The sequence below is a fragment of the Chelmon rostratus genome, chromosome 18, assembly GCF_017976325.1.
Source record: "Chelmon rostratus isolate fCheRos1 chromosome 18, fCheRos1.pri, whole genome shotgun sequence".
NCBI classification, from domain to species: domain Eukaryota; kingdom Metazoa; phylum Chordata; class Actinopteri; order Chaetodontiformes; family Chaetodontidae; genus Chelmon; species Chelmon rostratus.
In genome coordinates, this window is record NC_055675.1 from 17,118,364 (window position 1) to 17,133,061 (window position 14,698).

A 14,698-nucleotide genomic window follows, 5' to 3' on the forward strand; every position below is an offset into this window, starting at 1 on the left:
GGCGTGGAGATGCATCAGTACTGAGTAGTGTGTATGTAAGAGTGTCGAATTCGTTTGTTAAAGGCAGCAAAATATAATGAGATGCAGAGCCTAGAGTCACATCTAGAGACATAATATCCTGATTTTTGCCTTAAAATAGACAAATATTCCCACTAAGCTGTTTACATGACTAATGAGAATGAATAGTCCACTCATATTCCCGTTTAGATGCAGCCGTGCATGCCTTGATGAATGAAAACTCCCCCTTTCATTCATTCAATCATCATCTTGAAAGGGTTGGCGTTGCGACAACCTGTTGATATCCAAGCGTTTCTTAATGTTTAAAACCGGAAATGTGGGCTTTCAGCCTCGCAAACTGTTGCAAACTCTGAATGTGCTGTATACATGTCCGAAGTATGCTCCCAGAACCTGAATAATATCTGCATATCCCACATTTGTTCATCAGAAAATGCGCCTTTCGGAATAAGGCCTTATTCGGAAAATGACCCGTATAACATTTGGAATATTGTCATATCCTGAATATTAGTATGCCTATAACCTTAACCTCCTCCAACAGCCTTGGTTGAGGCTTACACAGGTGCCAGCACATTACCCTAACAACCCTCCCTGATTGCAAGCTCCTGCAGGAAGAGGCCAGCTAAAGCGCCGCAGGCAGAAAGGGAGGGGTCGTAACAACCTGGGTGACATTGGAATCTCACAGCAGCATTGACTGTGGCAAGCCGCTTTAGCTCATTTAATTTCTGACAGGTTTATGTGCTGAATGAAACGTGTTGGAAAGCCGACGGCCACAAGCAAAGGTGCAATCAATTACGGGATTTGTCGGCTGTGCCGTCAGAGGTGACTGAAAACAAACCGATGCCAATACAGAAAGCTAAACTCCTACTGATACCTCATGCACAAACAGCTCCACAACCGTGCATTTATTCTAGCTGCTGAAGGTCGGAAAAACATGAAAACTGAAATCTATGTGAAAAGTATGGGGTTTGAATTTCCTGCTGTCTGAGCCTTTTCATGCCCTGCGCCCATGTTCGGCTACCAAACCTGCAGGTCTGCCATTAATCAATAATTAAATGCCTTTGCCATCATGTCCTTTGGCTACGTGTTCATCCCTTTGCCGCTGCATACAATCAGGGCGGGCTGGGAGTGTGTTAAAAATAGGTGATGGCAAAAGGTGTTTAAAAGGCGCCAGCACTGGGACAGCAGAGGGATGACGGGCAGGCAGGGGTCACCTCCCCCGTCCCTGTAAACATCCAACCAGACAGCGTCTACAGGGTTTGTCCTTGTCTCCTCGCTGCAGAGGTCAAACAGGACATGTACACGGCTCCCACAGCCGTTTCCCACACAAGGGCAGGACAGGATGTCTACGGAGGAGCCGGAAAAACAGACAGATTGCTTAAGTGATGCATCTCAAATGATGCCCATAAATAGAATCATAAATAATATGTAGTAGCTCAGTTGAATTTTTCATTTGATAGTGTCCTTTTTACAGAAATTGTATAAATTGTAGAAGGCGCTCTGAGGATGTACTGCAGAAAATGACTTCTAGTATTAACATTGGTTAACCAAACATTTGTAGGTTACAGCATTTCATTGTTTTTAATGAGCGGATTAAATAAAAAATTCCTTGTTTTGCCTGACCAATAGTGCAAAACCAAAATATGATCAGCTTACTATCATATAAGATGAAGAATGGCAGCAAATCTTCACAAGTGAGAAGCTAGAATTAGGAAATGGTTGTGTTTTCCTGGAAGAATTCGAGATTAATGAATCGGTCAACTGTTTCAGCTCTTAAAAGGCTTTGCCTGCTTTTAAACATTATACATCAATCACATCTTGAATGACACGTTCCAGCTTGTCATTAATTACAGCAGAAATTCAAAATCTCCAGGTTGATATGTTGAAGTGGCGCCGAGCAAGCTGCTCCTGTTCTGATGAACAAAGGTTTTGTGATCGTACAAATCTGGAAAAAACAACCACAACTTTTATGTATCCTGCTGCTCTCGTGTTTGAATGTGACTGTTGGCACGGCGGCCAGGAGGCAAGAAACAACTCCTCTTCAGAAGCTAAGCTACAAATCTATAAATAAACCCCGGATTCTCTGTTTGGACACCTGACTGTGGTGCTTATGCAAGAAATTACTGGCAACACTTTTGTTCATCTGTCTCCCAAACCCCCCTCCTCCTCCTCTTCGTCTCCTCAACCTCAGAAGTCCACGCAGGCAGTGTTGGGAGGATTTTATGAGATGCGGCGCTGCCATCGCTGCTGAAACTGCGGTCAGTTAGGGACAGTATGAAAACTGGGGGGAAAGGAGGGTCTGGCTGTTTTTGGGCAACCAGACGAGGTCACTTCCTTTTGTTTTCTCACTACAGATTTAGATGTAATTTCTGCCTTCCCTCGCAAGATGGTAAAATAGGTCACATAGTTAATAGAGGATCATGAAGCTTTGGCACATGCACAGACAGCAATTTGTCACAAAAAAAGAAAAAAAAGTTAAACATGTCACATGTTGGTGCCAGTCCACTCAGCCAGTGGCAGAAATAACTGCTTAACAGCTAAATATTATAATATTGAGTACAATAGTCACTGTTTTCTAATGTTTGGCATAAATTTGGCTATTGCTTATTCAATTTTTTAAATCTGATCATTGGCTGTATGAAAAATATTCCATTAAAACATTTAAAAACATAAATTCAATACCATGTTGATGTTTTGAGATATTTGAGTCAGGGTGTTGCAGGTTTCTTTCTAAGTCAGAAAGGGGGTTTTGAAGTGAAACATAATGTTCAACCCTCCTCTCCAACCTAATCATTTTGCACAGTCCCTAAAACTCAGTTTCACCAGATTCCTGCTTTTATTCCCGATACTATAAACAAGCATATACTCCTACTCAACTTGGATTTGTTGTGACGCTGCTCCACACTGAGTAAAATAAAAATCTAATTCTAAGTTTTATGATTCAAAGCACTGAATTTAAAAGAAATCCTCCTCTTTCCACAGTTTCAACATTTAAAAAATACCCTCAGATAACCTAATTTATTGACGTATTAAAGCCAGAGCGTGCCACCCATTCTTTACATTTGTGCAATTATTATGCCATAATCTGATAATATTCCAGATATTATGGTGCCGTTACATAATGGAGCTCAGTATCGAGTGCCGTCTGTCGTCCCAACAGATAGTACAGTTATGGCCAGAGCAGGCCAGTCTTCTCCCAGCACTTCTACTATGGTGGCCTGAGCAAAAAACCCATTTATTATTAGGTACACAGACAAAGATGGAGCCACGCTATGAACACATTTATACTAGCCAATGTCGACTAAATCTTAAAACAGCTTGTCCCAACGGAGGAAAACATAATGCCACCATATATTGAATAATATTATGGCAAGCAAGATGTTCTGGCAGAGAGCCTGGCGCTACCTTCTGTCACGACCCGCTCTCCGCCCCGCAGACCAGCCAGGTCATTAACAGAAGACAGTTGACACTCCAGTACAGTAGTCAAGAGGCTCTTCAGAGGAGAATGATTCCTCTGGGTCATTATTAGTCCATTAGATAATTAGCTTGCTCCAGCAGACATCGATGAGCAGCATGACTCGACATCAGCTTCTTGTAAACACGACAACAGCATCACGAATCGCCCTATTGGAAAAGCTCTGGGTCGCGCAAAGTTCATCAAAAGAGCCATGGCTCGGTTTACCCCAAACACGCGATTATCCTCTTGTTAGGTCAATACTTTCACATGCTCATACGTCACATGTACAAATGCTCTCACACGCTCCTGTAAGCGCTTCAACACATGCGATTTCACCTGCATGAGCACACTCATGCCTACTACACGTCTGTTTTTAGCATGAATTCCCTTCTGCCTCGATGTGATTTTACGTGTATGACGGAGAGCATTGAGAGAGGCCAAGCTGGTGGACCAGAAGACTCCTGGTTCAATAACCTAAAGGGGACACCGCTGTGAAGCGTATGCATTCAGCTGTGCGCAGAAGAAATAGGTAAACAACTCCCTCAGGGCGAGGTATGGATCTGCAACAACAAAGCCAGAACAGAGCTACCTTGATGCTGTGACTGTACCTGTGCGTCTTTAAACCCGCCGACATGTCCTTTCTAGCCTCAGATTTAATAAAAGCGACTCCTGCTCGCCAAAGGCAGGACACAATGAGTTTACGAGTAACAAAAAAAAAGGGCTGCAAATCTGAAACAGAACAGAATGTGAATGAATAAATACATAAAGAGGTCAGGCGTGTTTGAACTGCGCAGCGCGCAGAGTGCTCTGTGCAGGTGCTCGTGCTTCCCCTCGCTGCTGCATTGTTCCACCGTTGGCATGCAAGCGGGAAGCAAAGCGAGGTCAGTTTCCATTATGCACAGCAGCATAATCCCTGCTTGTGTAATTCCCTTTTAAAAAGCCTCCTTCTGGTGTTTCCCTGGAGTTGACGAACCCGCATTCCAGCGTGGACTGGCTGCTACTCGCTGGCATATTTCCCCCTCGTGTTGCCGCCAAATTTGTCTCCCGGTTTGTCTCCAATCCCGCCTTTTGTTTCCACCAACAGCAGAAGTCACACTCGACAAACAAATATTTACACCAAATGAAAAATGCTGCATTTGTGGGTCGATGGCGCTTTCGCTTTGGGCCCGGGTTACCAACGGTTCCTCCTCACCCAGGCCACTTCTCATGCCGAACAGGCAACATGTGCAGCCCCTGCCCAGGAGCAGATTACCGCCATATCTAAAACCACTATAATCAAATCCCGTCGGATTAATTCATAGTACAAACCAAGCCACACTGAAACCTTTCCTTTGTTGTTCACTTCTGCTTTCCACGCTGTCGTCTGCTTCTACCGGGCCAATTACGCCACTCAAGAGGGAGTTTTCAATATACGGAATTAGCAGCATCTTTATTAAAAGCAAATTATTCCTCCTACACAACATTAGCCACGGTGCTCTGCCCCCTCTCCAGTTTTACTGTGCACCACAGTTGGCACCACTAAATTCCACATTGGGGGGGTGGGGGTGTATATGAGTATAATCTAAGCAAGCAAACCTCAAGTCTCGGATCAGACCCCTCACACAGTCTGACAGAGCCCATAAATAGTCTGAATTCTGAAATAAAACAGCCATTGCTTTTGTTCCAGAGTTATAGCGACGTTACAGATTTAGGTGAAACAGTAAGTATGTTTGTTCCATTCGTCATGAGATTGCTACGCGGCATCTCAGGGGGTGGCATTACTCAAGGTCTGCATGTGACTCGGGTATTCAGAGGTTGTATCAGCCCCATGCAGTGTGATTTAGTACTTTGTGGATCACAAGCACGCGCAGTAATCAAGCAGGGGCATAAAAAACAGTCCGGACAGCACCTTGTGCTTTCCAGGAGTTATAATGGCCAATAAAAGAGGCACTTATGATGAATGGCTGCCTTAGCGGCACAAGGCTCAGGACAAGCAACACATTAACACCCCGTGAACCCAGGAAAGGGCTCCCTCGCCGATCACAGAAATAATGACGAGGAACAGGCAGAGAGACCGAAGACAGCCGAGCATGATCTACGCAGCCCACAAACAGGTTTATTAAAACACAGCTTCAGACGTTGCACACACTCAGCATAAAGCCCCAAAAAATAATTCTCATCGGGCGCTGCTCCGTCCGGGGTGCACACCCGCTGCCATCACCAATCCACTGCTGGATTCATAGTTCATAGCACAGAGCTTCATGAGCCCTGTGGTGGATTCATGGGAGAGATTAGACCGTTCGCCATGAACCAGTCCTCGGGAAACGTATCAGTAGTAAACAAGTTTGTCATCCTCGAAAGATTTGACTTTTCCACAGACCATCAGCAGCCATTCTGATTCAAGCCTCCTTGTGTCCCTGATTGGATTTTGTTTCATTAGTAAAAATTCCCCTAATTCCTTTAACATGATTACAGTTCCGCCCAACAAACACCACAACTTTTTTGTTCACCAAGGCACATTTGCTTGCTTTGATTGTAAGGTCTGAAGTCATTTTAAGTTTTTCTGGATGTTAGATAGGGATGTTGACAAGTGATCCCTGTGGCGTTAGCAACAACAGCTAATCCAAGTGGGTATTTCTGTGTTTGTCAGTCACACTCAGAGACAAGGATTTCAAATTATTTATGCAAGATCACATTTTTTTTCTTATAACGTTTATACTTGACCAGCGATTTGACTTATTCTGTCTCTTTTCAACATACTGAGCCTCATTTCTACATCACATTTCTCCACTGAGAACAAGTCTGTCTTTACCCATTGGCTGATTTTTTTTCCCCATTTTAGGAGAATTTGTCCTTTAAGTGACTTGTTGAAGAGCCATTTTTGCAGTATTACATGTTATAAAGGCAAACAAAAATACTTTACATCCATATACCGATGCTGCACAGGTACAATCAGAGCCACTCACACCGCCCACAACTGGCCGAAACAGAGCAACCTGTCAGCTGAGGTGCCTGAGATCTGCAACTATGACAGGATTATTCACGAGACCAAGAACAAAGAGTCATATGATCAGCTCACTGTGACGAGGCTGAACACCGGTGGGATAAGAGGGCGGAGGACCAGAGCCGGTGAGAAATGTGTGGAATCTGAAGTACAGTCTGGTGCCTCCGGTGTGTGGAAGACATGTGAATGGAAAAAAAAAAAAAGGTAATCCGGGAGGATTAGCAGGAAAACTTGCAGCACATAATCTTGTCATTTCAATGGGTCCCCACTGTGAAAAAGTCCACAATGAAACAGTCACAATACTGAATAGTTCAAAGTCAGTGGCGTAAAAGTGTTTGTTTTACTTGTTTATATATGAAATAGCAGGTTACAGCACCAGACTCACTAATCCCCTGAGGGATTCTGCCTGCTGTGACCAGTAATGAAGTAATAGCCAGTTAGCCTTTACTGGGTCACTTGTGATGCTGCAAAAAAAAAAAAAAAAAAAAAAGGTACATTTTGAAAATTACTTCCTAAATTGTCTGCGCTCTGGTGTCATCCCCTGTGTGCTCGTCAAATACAAACAGAAATAGTCCCTGTATTGAGTTTCACCCCATTTGAGCTAAATAATTATTCCCTGGTCTTAAAATCCTCCTTCAACAGGTCTCCTTTCTTTCTACATTTCCACTTTATGACTTTAGATTTAGAGGTTTGTCTAATAGTTTTCCACCCTAGCTTTTTCTATTCTAATAATTTATCTATTGTTAATTTTATTTAGCGCCTTGTTATCATCTATTTGTTCTACTTGTTCTGTTTTTCTACCTCTTCTTTTTACTCTGAAGTTGTAACAAGTGAATTTACCTGGTGTCGGATCAGTTAAGTCTTATCTTAATGGTAAAAGCAGGTCATCCAGAAGTACATACAGTATAATTATTATGAAATGGCCTGAAGGGACTAAACCTCTAACCCTGGCAGCTTTAACGCCATCATGGTCACAGGAAGCTCAAGTGAACCAGGGGTGGCGAAACAAAAGTCAGGACTGAGGCAATTCAAATGACACGCAAACGACAAAGACAAACCCATGACACGTCCCACGCGAACCACTTCAATCAATCGCTGCATGCAAAACGTAGCTTTAATGTCTTCAGCCTGACGCAGACATCAGCAGAGTCCCTGGAACTGTCAGCACGCAGTACGACTAATTATAGAGAATGCTGCTTCCTTTAAGGGTACCAGATGCTGTAACATAATCAATATCTGACCATTTTAATGGTCCTTTCAGGGCTTATTACAGCATGAAAGTGAAACAGAATAGACAAGGAGGTGGAATAAAGCATCAACTCATATCATATCAACTCAAAAAGTCCACAACTATTTGGTGTTACTTGGAGTTTTTGCTACAGTTTTATTGATTTAAAGCAGTTTTGGTAGATTTTGTGCCAACCTGGAGCTTTTTAACCTCATAAAGTTAGCAAACATTTCCTTTTTTATACATCCAGCATTAGCATTTATCCGCAGTCATGTTTCTGTCCACCTGAGGAATGGGAACACTCTGCTGTTTGCTTGTTTTGCTCTCTAAAACAGAGCTCCTGGAGGAAATATCTGCATCTTTAGCCTCTAAAAATCCACTGTGTTCACCCGCTATATGGTGATTGACAGGAAGTGCACGCTGTTTTTTTGGTCCATCACTATGAGGGACCACTTTCACATTACGGTCATTTAAACCCCTGTTAATAATAAACCAAAGGACGTGTTTCTCTCTCGTAGAACAGCATACCTGGTTCTGAACAGTTCTTCTGCTCCGTTTCGTTGTCTGGTGCTGAAGCCATTAGCCGCCGTCCCCAGTGGTCAGCGTTCGGATGCGCCTCCACCACCATCCCATGGCCTGCAACGGAAAACAAAACAGCTTCACTCATCATGCATTCAACATAAATAAAATATCCAAACTTGTCACCAAGAAAGATCGCAGAGCACAGCACGTTGGAAGTTCACGCTAAAAGAGCGATTCTGGAGGCCTTGTCTTTGGCTGCAGAGGGACCTCGGCGCTCCATTTTGCACGTCTTTATAACCAGCAATCAGAACTAACATGGCCGCTTTTGTGCGAGTATGTCTCATGAGCCAAAACATCCATGACCACGGCCATTAATCCAAACAAGGTTGCCTTTCTTTAATCCCTTAAAAGTTTTCGCTTATGTAGATATGACATTTTCATCTGGCGGCAGCAATAACGCATCAACATGCAGCTGCTGCGCCATTATGTTTTGGGGGGGGTGAGAGAGTGGGAGGAGGAGCATACACGTTTCATTTTTCATTAAACTGCTTTTAAGCCTCTGTAATGAGGACATAGAAAGACTGCAGTCCAAAATCTATTATGTAAAATCATGCAGACGAGCTGAGCAGCGCCTTCAATGTGAGATTTTTTTTTTTTTAATTTCACCACATAAACAAAGCTAAAGACGTAGCTTCTGCGGTTAACAGCAGATCCGCTGGGGGACACCCTGAGGACTGATAAGTTGAACAGACTGCCTCTTTCCGGCTTTTGGTTGTCGGCTACAGGCTGGCTGTGAAAGACTCTCTGTGCAGTGGAGGACTCACATGATCTCAGTGCGTGTAAGTGTCTCCCTGACCATGTGAACGTCTCCGTATGATCAGCCTCAGGAGACTAATTCCTCTTCTGGAAATCATTTTGAGGAAGTAATGATTGTGACAAACTAGATTAAGGGTAACAAACTGATGAATACTGACCTAATTTTAAGTCTAACATATATGTGAAGACATTGGGGAACATTGTACTGCTTAAAACACACATTTGATGTAGAATATAGTAGAGCTGGACCAATAAATAGATAATTTCAAGTCGGGCTACGACTAACTTGCTGATTGTTTTCTTGATTCACTGATTAATCCTGGGGTCTATAAAAATCACTAAATACTGTCAGAAAATATTTTAAAGTGCTCAATTTACAAAGGCAACATCATCAAACTGTTTGTTTTGGCAGACCAACAGTCCAAAATCCGAGATATTCGGTTTAATATCACAGAAAACAACGACAGAAAACCTTCACATTTTAGAAGTGAAAGCTAGGGAATGAGTGGCATCCAAAAAAAACTAGATTTACATAAGTGTGGATGGATTTTCTGTCAACTGACACAATCAGTTAATCGGCAATTGTTTCAGCCCTGGTTCGAAGTAAATTAAAACTGCATATTGTGCCCCGCAGTGCATATTTTGTCCAAATTCAGGCAGTAATAGATTTTTTGGGTTGCTTGAGGGCAGCAAACAAGCTGCGTAACCACTGATTTAACATGTTATCTTTAAAAGTTGTTTTGGTGAATCTTTTATCAAGCAGCTGCCTATTCTGCCCACTCATCACACATAACTCAGTCTCTGTTCTTTTAGCTCGGTTTTGCTCTCCACCACCTCCAGAGGAAACAAATCTGTTTCTTTACAGTCTAAATCCGCCATTATGGTGCTAGTTGCCAACTCTGTCTGCCGTCTGGTGGTGATCAGGTAGTGTACAACGGGTCTGTCAGAGGATTTTTCTCAGATGACGGCTGCATGGTGAGGAAGTCAATCAAAACAGTAAATTCAGGAACCAAAAATTAGCTTAAAGATGCTAAAACACTTCGTAGAGGTGAAAAACGGCAGAGTATGTTCATGAAAAGCAATAAACAATCATTGGATTGGTTGCTAATATGAAAATATTGGTTGCTGCAGCTTTAAGGGATTCTTTTCAAAAATGCTTTGTCTAAAAAAATAATATAAAAGTCAGCAATCTGGTATCGATCTGGTAAATAAAAAGAACCCCAGGGCTTTTCCACATCAGAGATCTTGAAATCTTAATTTTTTTTTTTGCCACTGTTACTCATTTTCTACTCTCCCACCTTACAGTCTGTGTTTTTCTGTGGTAATCTACCAAGGTCTAAGGGTAATTTTATTGCACTGACACAGGAAAGTCTTCATTAAACGGCTTTCAATCCAGTATAGTTAGACAGCCTGACGATCAGCAGGCACTGGACAAACAGACTGTACACAAGGCGACCGCAGCTGCTTCCCACAGCTCTCCAATCCAAAAGACCAAACCCTCCAGACATCGCGCCAACCTGTTCCTCCTCACTAACCAGCTCACTTTCACTCCTCCACTGCCTCCGGTCTCCCCCCTTTTTTCTCTCTCTTCTACAAGAAAACACTGTCCAATTTAATGCCAGTGGGAAAGACACGGACGCCAATTTGCAAACGCAACAAGCATGTGGAGCACCGTGCCAAGAGATAATCACCAAAATAAAAAAAAGAGTCATGTGTGGAGCACATGAGCCGATCTTTCACATTTACACCACAAATTGGCTTGCACGTAGTGTATTATTTCAAACTTTTGGGGGAAAATTATGCGTGACCATTCGTCCAAATGCGATTTCTCCACGCGGTCAAGTGATTATGTGTAGAATCACTTGACTGCAACTGTGAAATCTTCTTTTTTTAAAACACAATCTAGGACGTTTCCTGGAAGATTAAACAAGGCAGTGCAAGAGAGAGAAAGAGTGAGAGAGAGAACATGGGCTGTTCGGTGTGCTGTGTTCTCCTGCCAAGCATCTGAAAGGAGAAACAATGAAGACGCGATTCTGGCAGTACTTGCAGGCGAGCTCGGGGTAAAAGAAGGCCGGTCTGCTGGTCTTCTTCATGTTCAGTGACCAGTGTTTCAGCATTGTGAGGAACTTGGAGGTTTTGCTTTATTCTCGTTAGTTTGTCAGCAGGAAACCTCAAAAACCTGAACCATTTCAATTTGTTGGCCAGGGAAGTTGAGATAAGTATCACTTGATTTGCCTTTGGGATTTGGATCTGGACCTTTTAAGATGCCCCCCTCCTCCATTTCAGCCAGTGTACTTTGGGGTGCAACAGTAGAGCAGCAAGAAATCAGCAGAAAATTCATCAACTATTTTGTTAGCTGATTGTTTTTCAGCCATTTTTACAAGCAAAAACGGCAAATATCGCCTTGTTCTAGCCTCTTTAAGGTGAATATTTATTTTTCTTAGTCTTCCCTAATCAACCACCTTTTACTGTTTTGATGTTTTATGGACCAAACAATAAAGCTAGCACATTAATCAATCATTAAAATAATCATTGGTGCAGCCCTATGTTAGATAAGCACATCTCATGTGTGTTGCACTGTTTCTAGATACATTGCACTATAGTGCAAAGAGACACTGGGATTAAAAACGGCCCTGACTACACCTCTGAGACTATACTGAGTAACAGAGGGAGACAAGAGTGTGCAAGCAACAGTAGCACAGTGGTAATGTCATCTTCCAGGGCTGTTCAGTCAGCTCAGCAGCAGGGAGATGAACCACAACCATCCATCAATCTGTGTGCGGTGAGCATGCCCTCCCTACATTCACTTCCTGTTACCAAAAACATCTCCAGCACGTCGCCGCCAGACTTCTGCAGCTACCTGTCAGAGCCGAGTCCTGCCCTGCTCCTCCAAAAACACCTGTTCCAGTCCCCCCCCCCCCACCCCCGTGCGGCGCTCCGTCGCACACGCGCAGCCCTGATCAGCATGCACGACAGCATGTTGCGCCCCACCCCTCTTTATGGAGATGTAGCCCAGGAGTGGTACATCAAATCCCATCCATCTGGACCGTTCAGCACATCAACACTCCTGCACGCTGCCATCAATCAAGTGGGTGGCAAGCACAGGGCACAGGTTTTTACAGTGACATGACAAAGAGACGAGAAGGCCGCAGCTATTCAATTAGATCTGATTATGGTGGGCTCTGGTTCTCGTGGGTTCAGAGGGGATTTCTGGTCCTCTCACATCTCGTGCATGTCACCTTGAAATCCCACCACCGGCGCCGCCACAGCTGCTGCTGCTGCTGCTGGTCAAACGGGCTGAACGTTCACGAGAAACGCCTTCTGTCAAGTGCTCCCACATGACAATCACTGTGTAGGTCAGGCAAACTTGATTAAATGAAAAAAAAAAAAAAAGAGGCAAGCCATTAGTGACCAAGGGGGGCTTTACTTTGGCTCCCAGTGCCTGCCTTTGGATATAAGAGATTTGCACTCGTCTGTATGATATCATTCCAGAATAATCTTTTAAGCCTCTTGTTGTTTTTAATGTAATTAATAAAACTCCCGATACATCCGAGATCTACAGCGAGGCAGTAGTTGTGGGGAATTCACAACCGCTTTCAGTCCCGGGGCCTAAGTGGTTGCAGATGGACAGATCCCAGGGCAGGGTCTGGGGCTGAGGCTTAGGGTTAGAAGCACTTTGAGGGAGGGGGGGCAGAGGGGAAACAGATCTCATGCAAAAAAAAAAAAAAATGATTTAAATGCATGCAGCAGTTAAGTCTCCCCCACACTGTTCGCAAATGTTTGCAAAATTCATGTTGGCACTGAGCACGCTCTCACTGCCCCCCCACTCATATGAACAGCATTGTCCTGGGGGTGTGTTTTGTCTCGTTAACCTCTGATCCCGGCGGTGTGTCAGATATCATTCTTCACCAGCAAAATGTCAAGGTTGCTCGTTAGATTACATAACTGTGTGCGAGGCTGTGTGGGATGCTCTGCGTGGCAGTGTTCGCACGGGCCTGAGGTAAGAGTTTTGACATGTGCGCATGGGAGGCTGTTTGGAGTGTGTGCGTGCGCGCGCGCGCATGTGGGCATCACACGCATCACGCATGATCAGCCATCTGAGTCGTCGGCTAAGCGCACACTTCGGGCACCAGCTATGAATATTGCAACATGCAAGCGAAAGCAACCCCAGTGTTTAACACCCCCACCACCGCCACCACCAAAATGATGGTCGCTGGCCTCTGCGTAAAATCAGCCTCCCTCGATGGCCATGCGGAACCTGGAAGCGCGATGCTGATGCTCGAGAGTGATCCAGTGTGTGCAGTGGTGTGTGAAGCCCCGGGCCACACGCGATGATGCCAGCATTAACCACGACCCTGAGCTCCGGTGTAGTGTGACCGACGATGCGTCTGGCGCCGGAAAAAAAGGCAGATTCGGGGAGAAAAGGGCAACGCGCAAACAAACCAGAACCTAATTGCGTTCCGTCTGGGTTCGGCGGCTTGATCGCTGCGTGCATGTGGAGCGCGAAGTGTGCGTGCGCCGTGATTATGAGCCTGAAAATTAAAAAACGTGCCGCTGCCACGGCGCGCACACTGCGGCATATACGGACAAACAGACGCATGTATACTCCAACATTGAGATTAAAAAAAAAAAACACGCTGCGACCTGACAATAACATGTGCAGCTGACTTTTGCTGCTGAGTGTGATGGGCCAGAAACACCGAACGCATCCGCGCATTTGCTGCATTTCAAATGCAAACTACACACTTCATCTACATGGAGATGAAAACCACAATCAGCGGCGACGCATACGCATTTTGGACAGGAAGACGGACCTGCTCCTGTTAGAAACCCCAAACGAATATAACGCTTTGATCCCATGCCCTTGACATTAAAGCTTATTGGTTTGTCTCTGATCGATGAGAGGTGCCTCTATGATCACAATGAACTGGTGTGCGTGTGGGTGCGTGATTTCACTGCAGATTTCCGAGCGTTTCTGCTCCGTCCCCGGCTCCCCGTGCCCCGGTGCATCTCGGCGGTCTCTCCCCACTCACCTGTCTTGGTCAGCAGCGCCGACATGCTCCACGCCACGAAGAGGACGCTGCAGATGAAGCACACCTGGACGAAAAGCATCTCCCTCCTCTTGCGAACTTTAAATATCTTCGCGATTATTGTCTTTTTGGACGCGCTCGCGGTGTCGGTGTCGTCCCGCTCCATGCCTCGCAGCTCGGCCGGCGGCCACTTTTTTTTTCTTGCGTCCTTGAGAGCCGAAGAAACTGCCGCCCCGCTTACCTCTTCACACGCAACACAGCCGGGATGTGGTCCTCATTTCAAGCCGTCCAGGGCGCAGATGAAGAGTAGTGAAGCGGACAGCTTTCCCCCCTCCTCTTCTCGTCTACTGCCGCTAAGAAGCTGCTGGGACTGGCGGACTGGGCAATGACACGGCGGTCAAATTCCGATATAGGTCTCCAAATCAATTCTGCGATGCTCCTAAATTCGGATTCTGCAAGAGGATGAGTATCGGACCGGCTTCCATTGCAACACGCATCCTGTCCCGTGGAAAAAAAAATAAAACATCCGCTGCAATATCCTCTATCCGTGTAGTTTCTGTGTTTGGCATAAAATGCGTCAGTGTCCGGTCACAAACACGGATTTGCTCCGCTCCGCGCACCTGCGCCTGTTCGTTGAAACCAATCTG

General features: G+C 44.8%; 1 protein-coding gene across 1 annotated transcript in view; it reads right to left on the reverse strand.

Moving 5' to 3' along the window:
* slc24a4b (solute carrier family 24 member 4b) overlaps window positions 1-14,217 on the reverse strand; it is a 31,662-nt gene extending 17,445 nt beyond the window's left edge. Inside the window, exons 1-2 of the mRNA XM_041958821.1 lie at window positions 14,055-14,217; window positions 8,212-8,319 (exon numbers count right to left, since the gene is read on the reverse strand). Of these exons, the coding sequence (XP_041814755.1) occupies window positions 8,212-8,319; window positions 14,055-14,217 (271 nt within the window). The remainder of the gene's footprint in view (window positions 1-8,211; window positions 8,320-14,054) is intronic.
* Window positions 14,218-14,698: the final 481 nt, after the last annotated feature.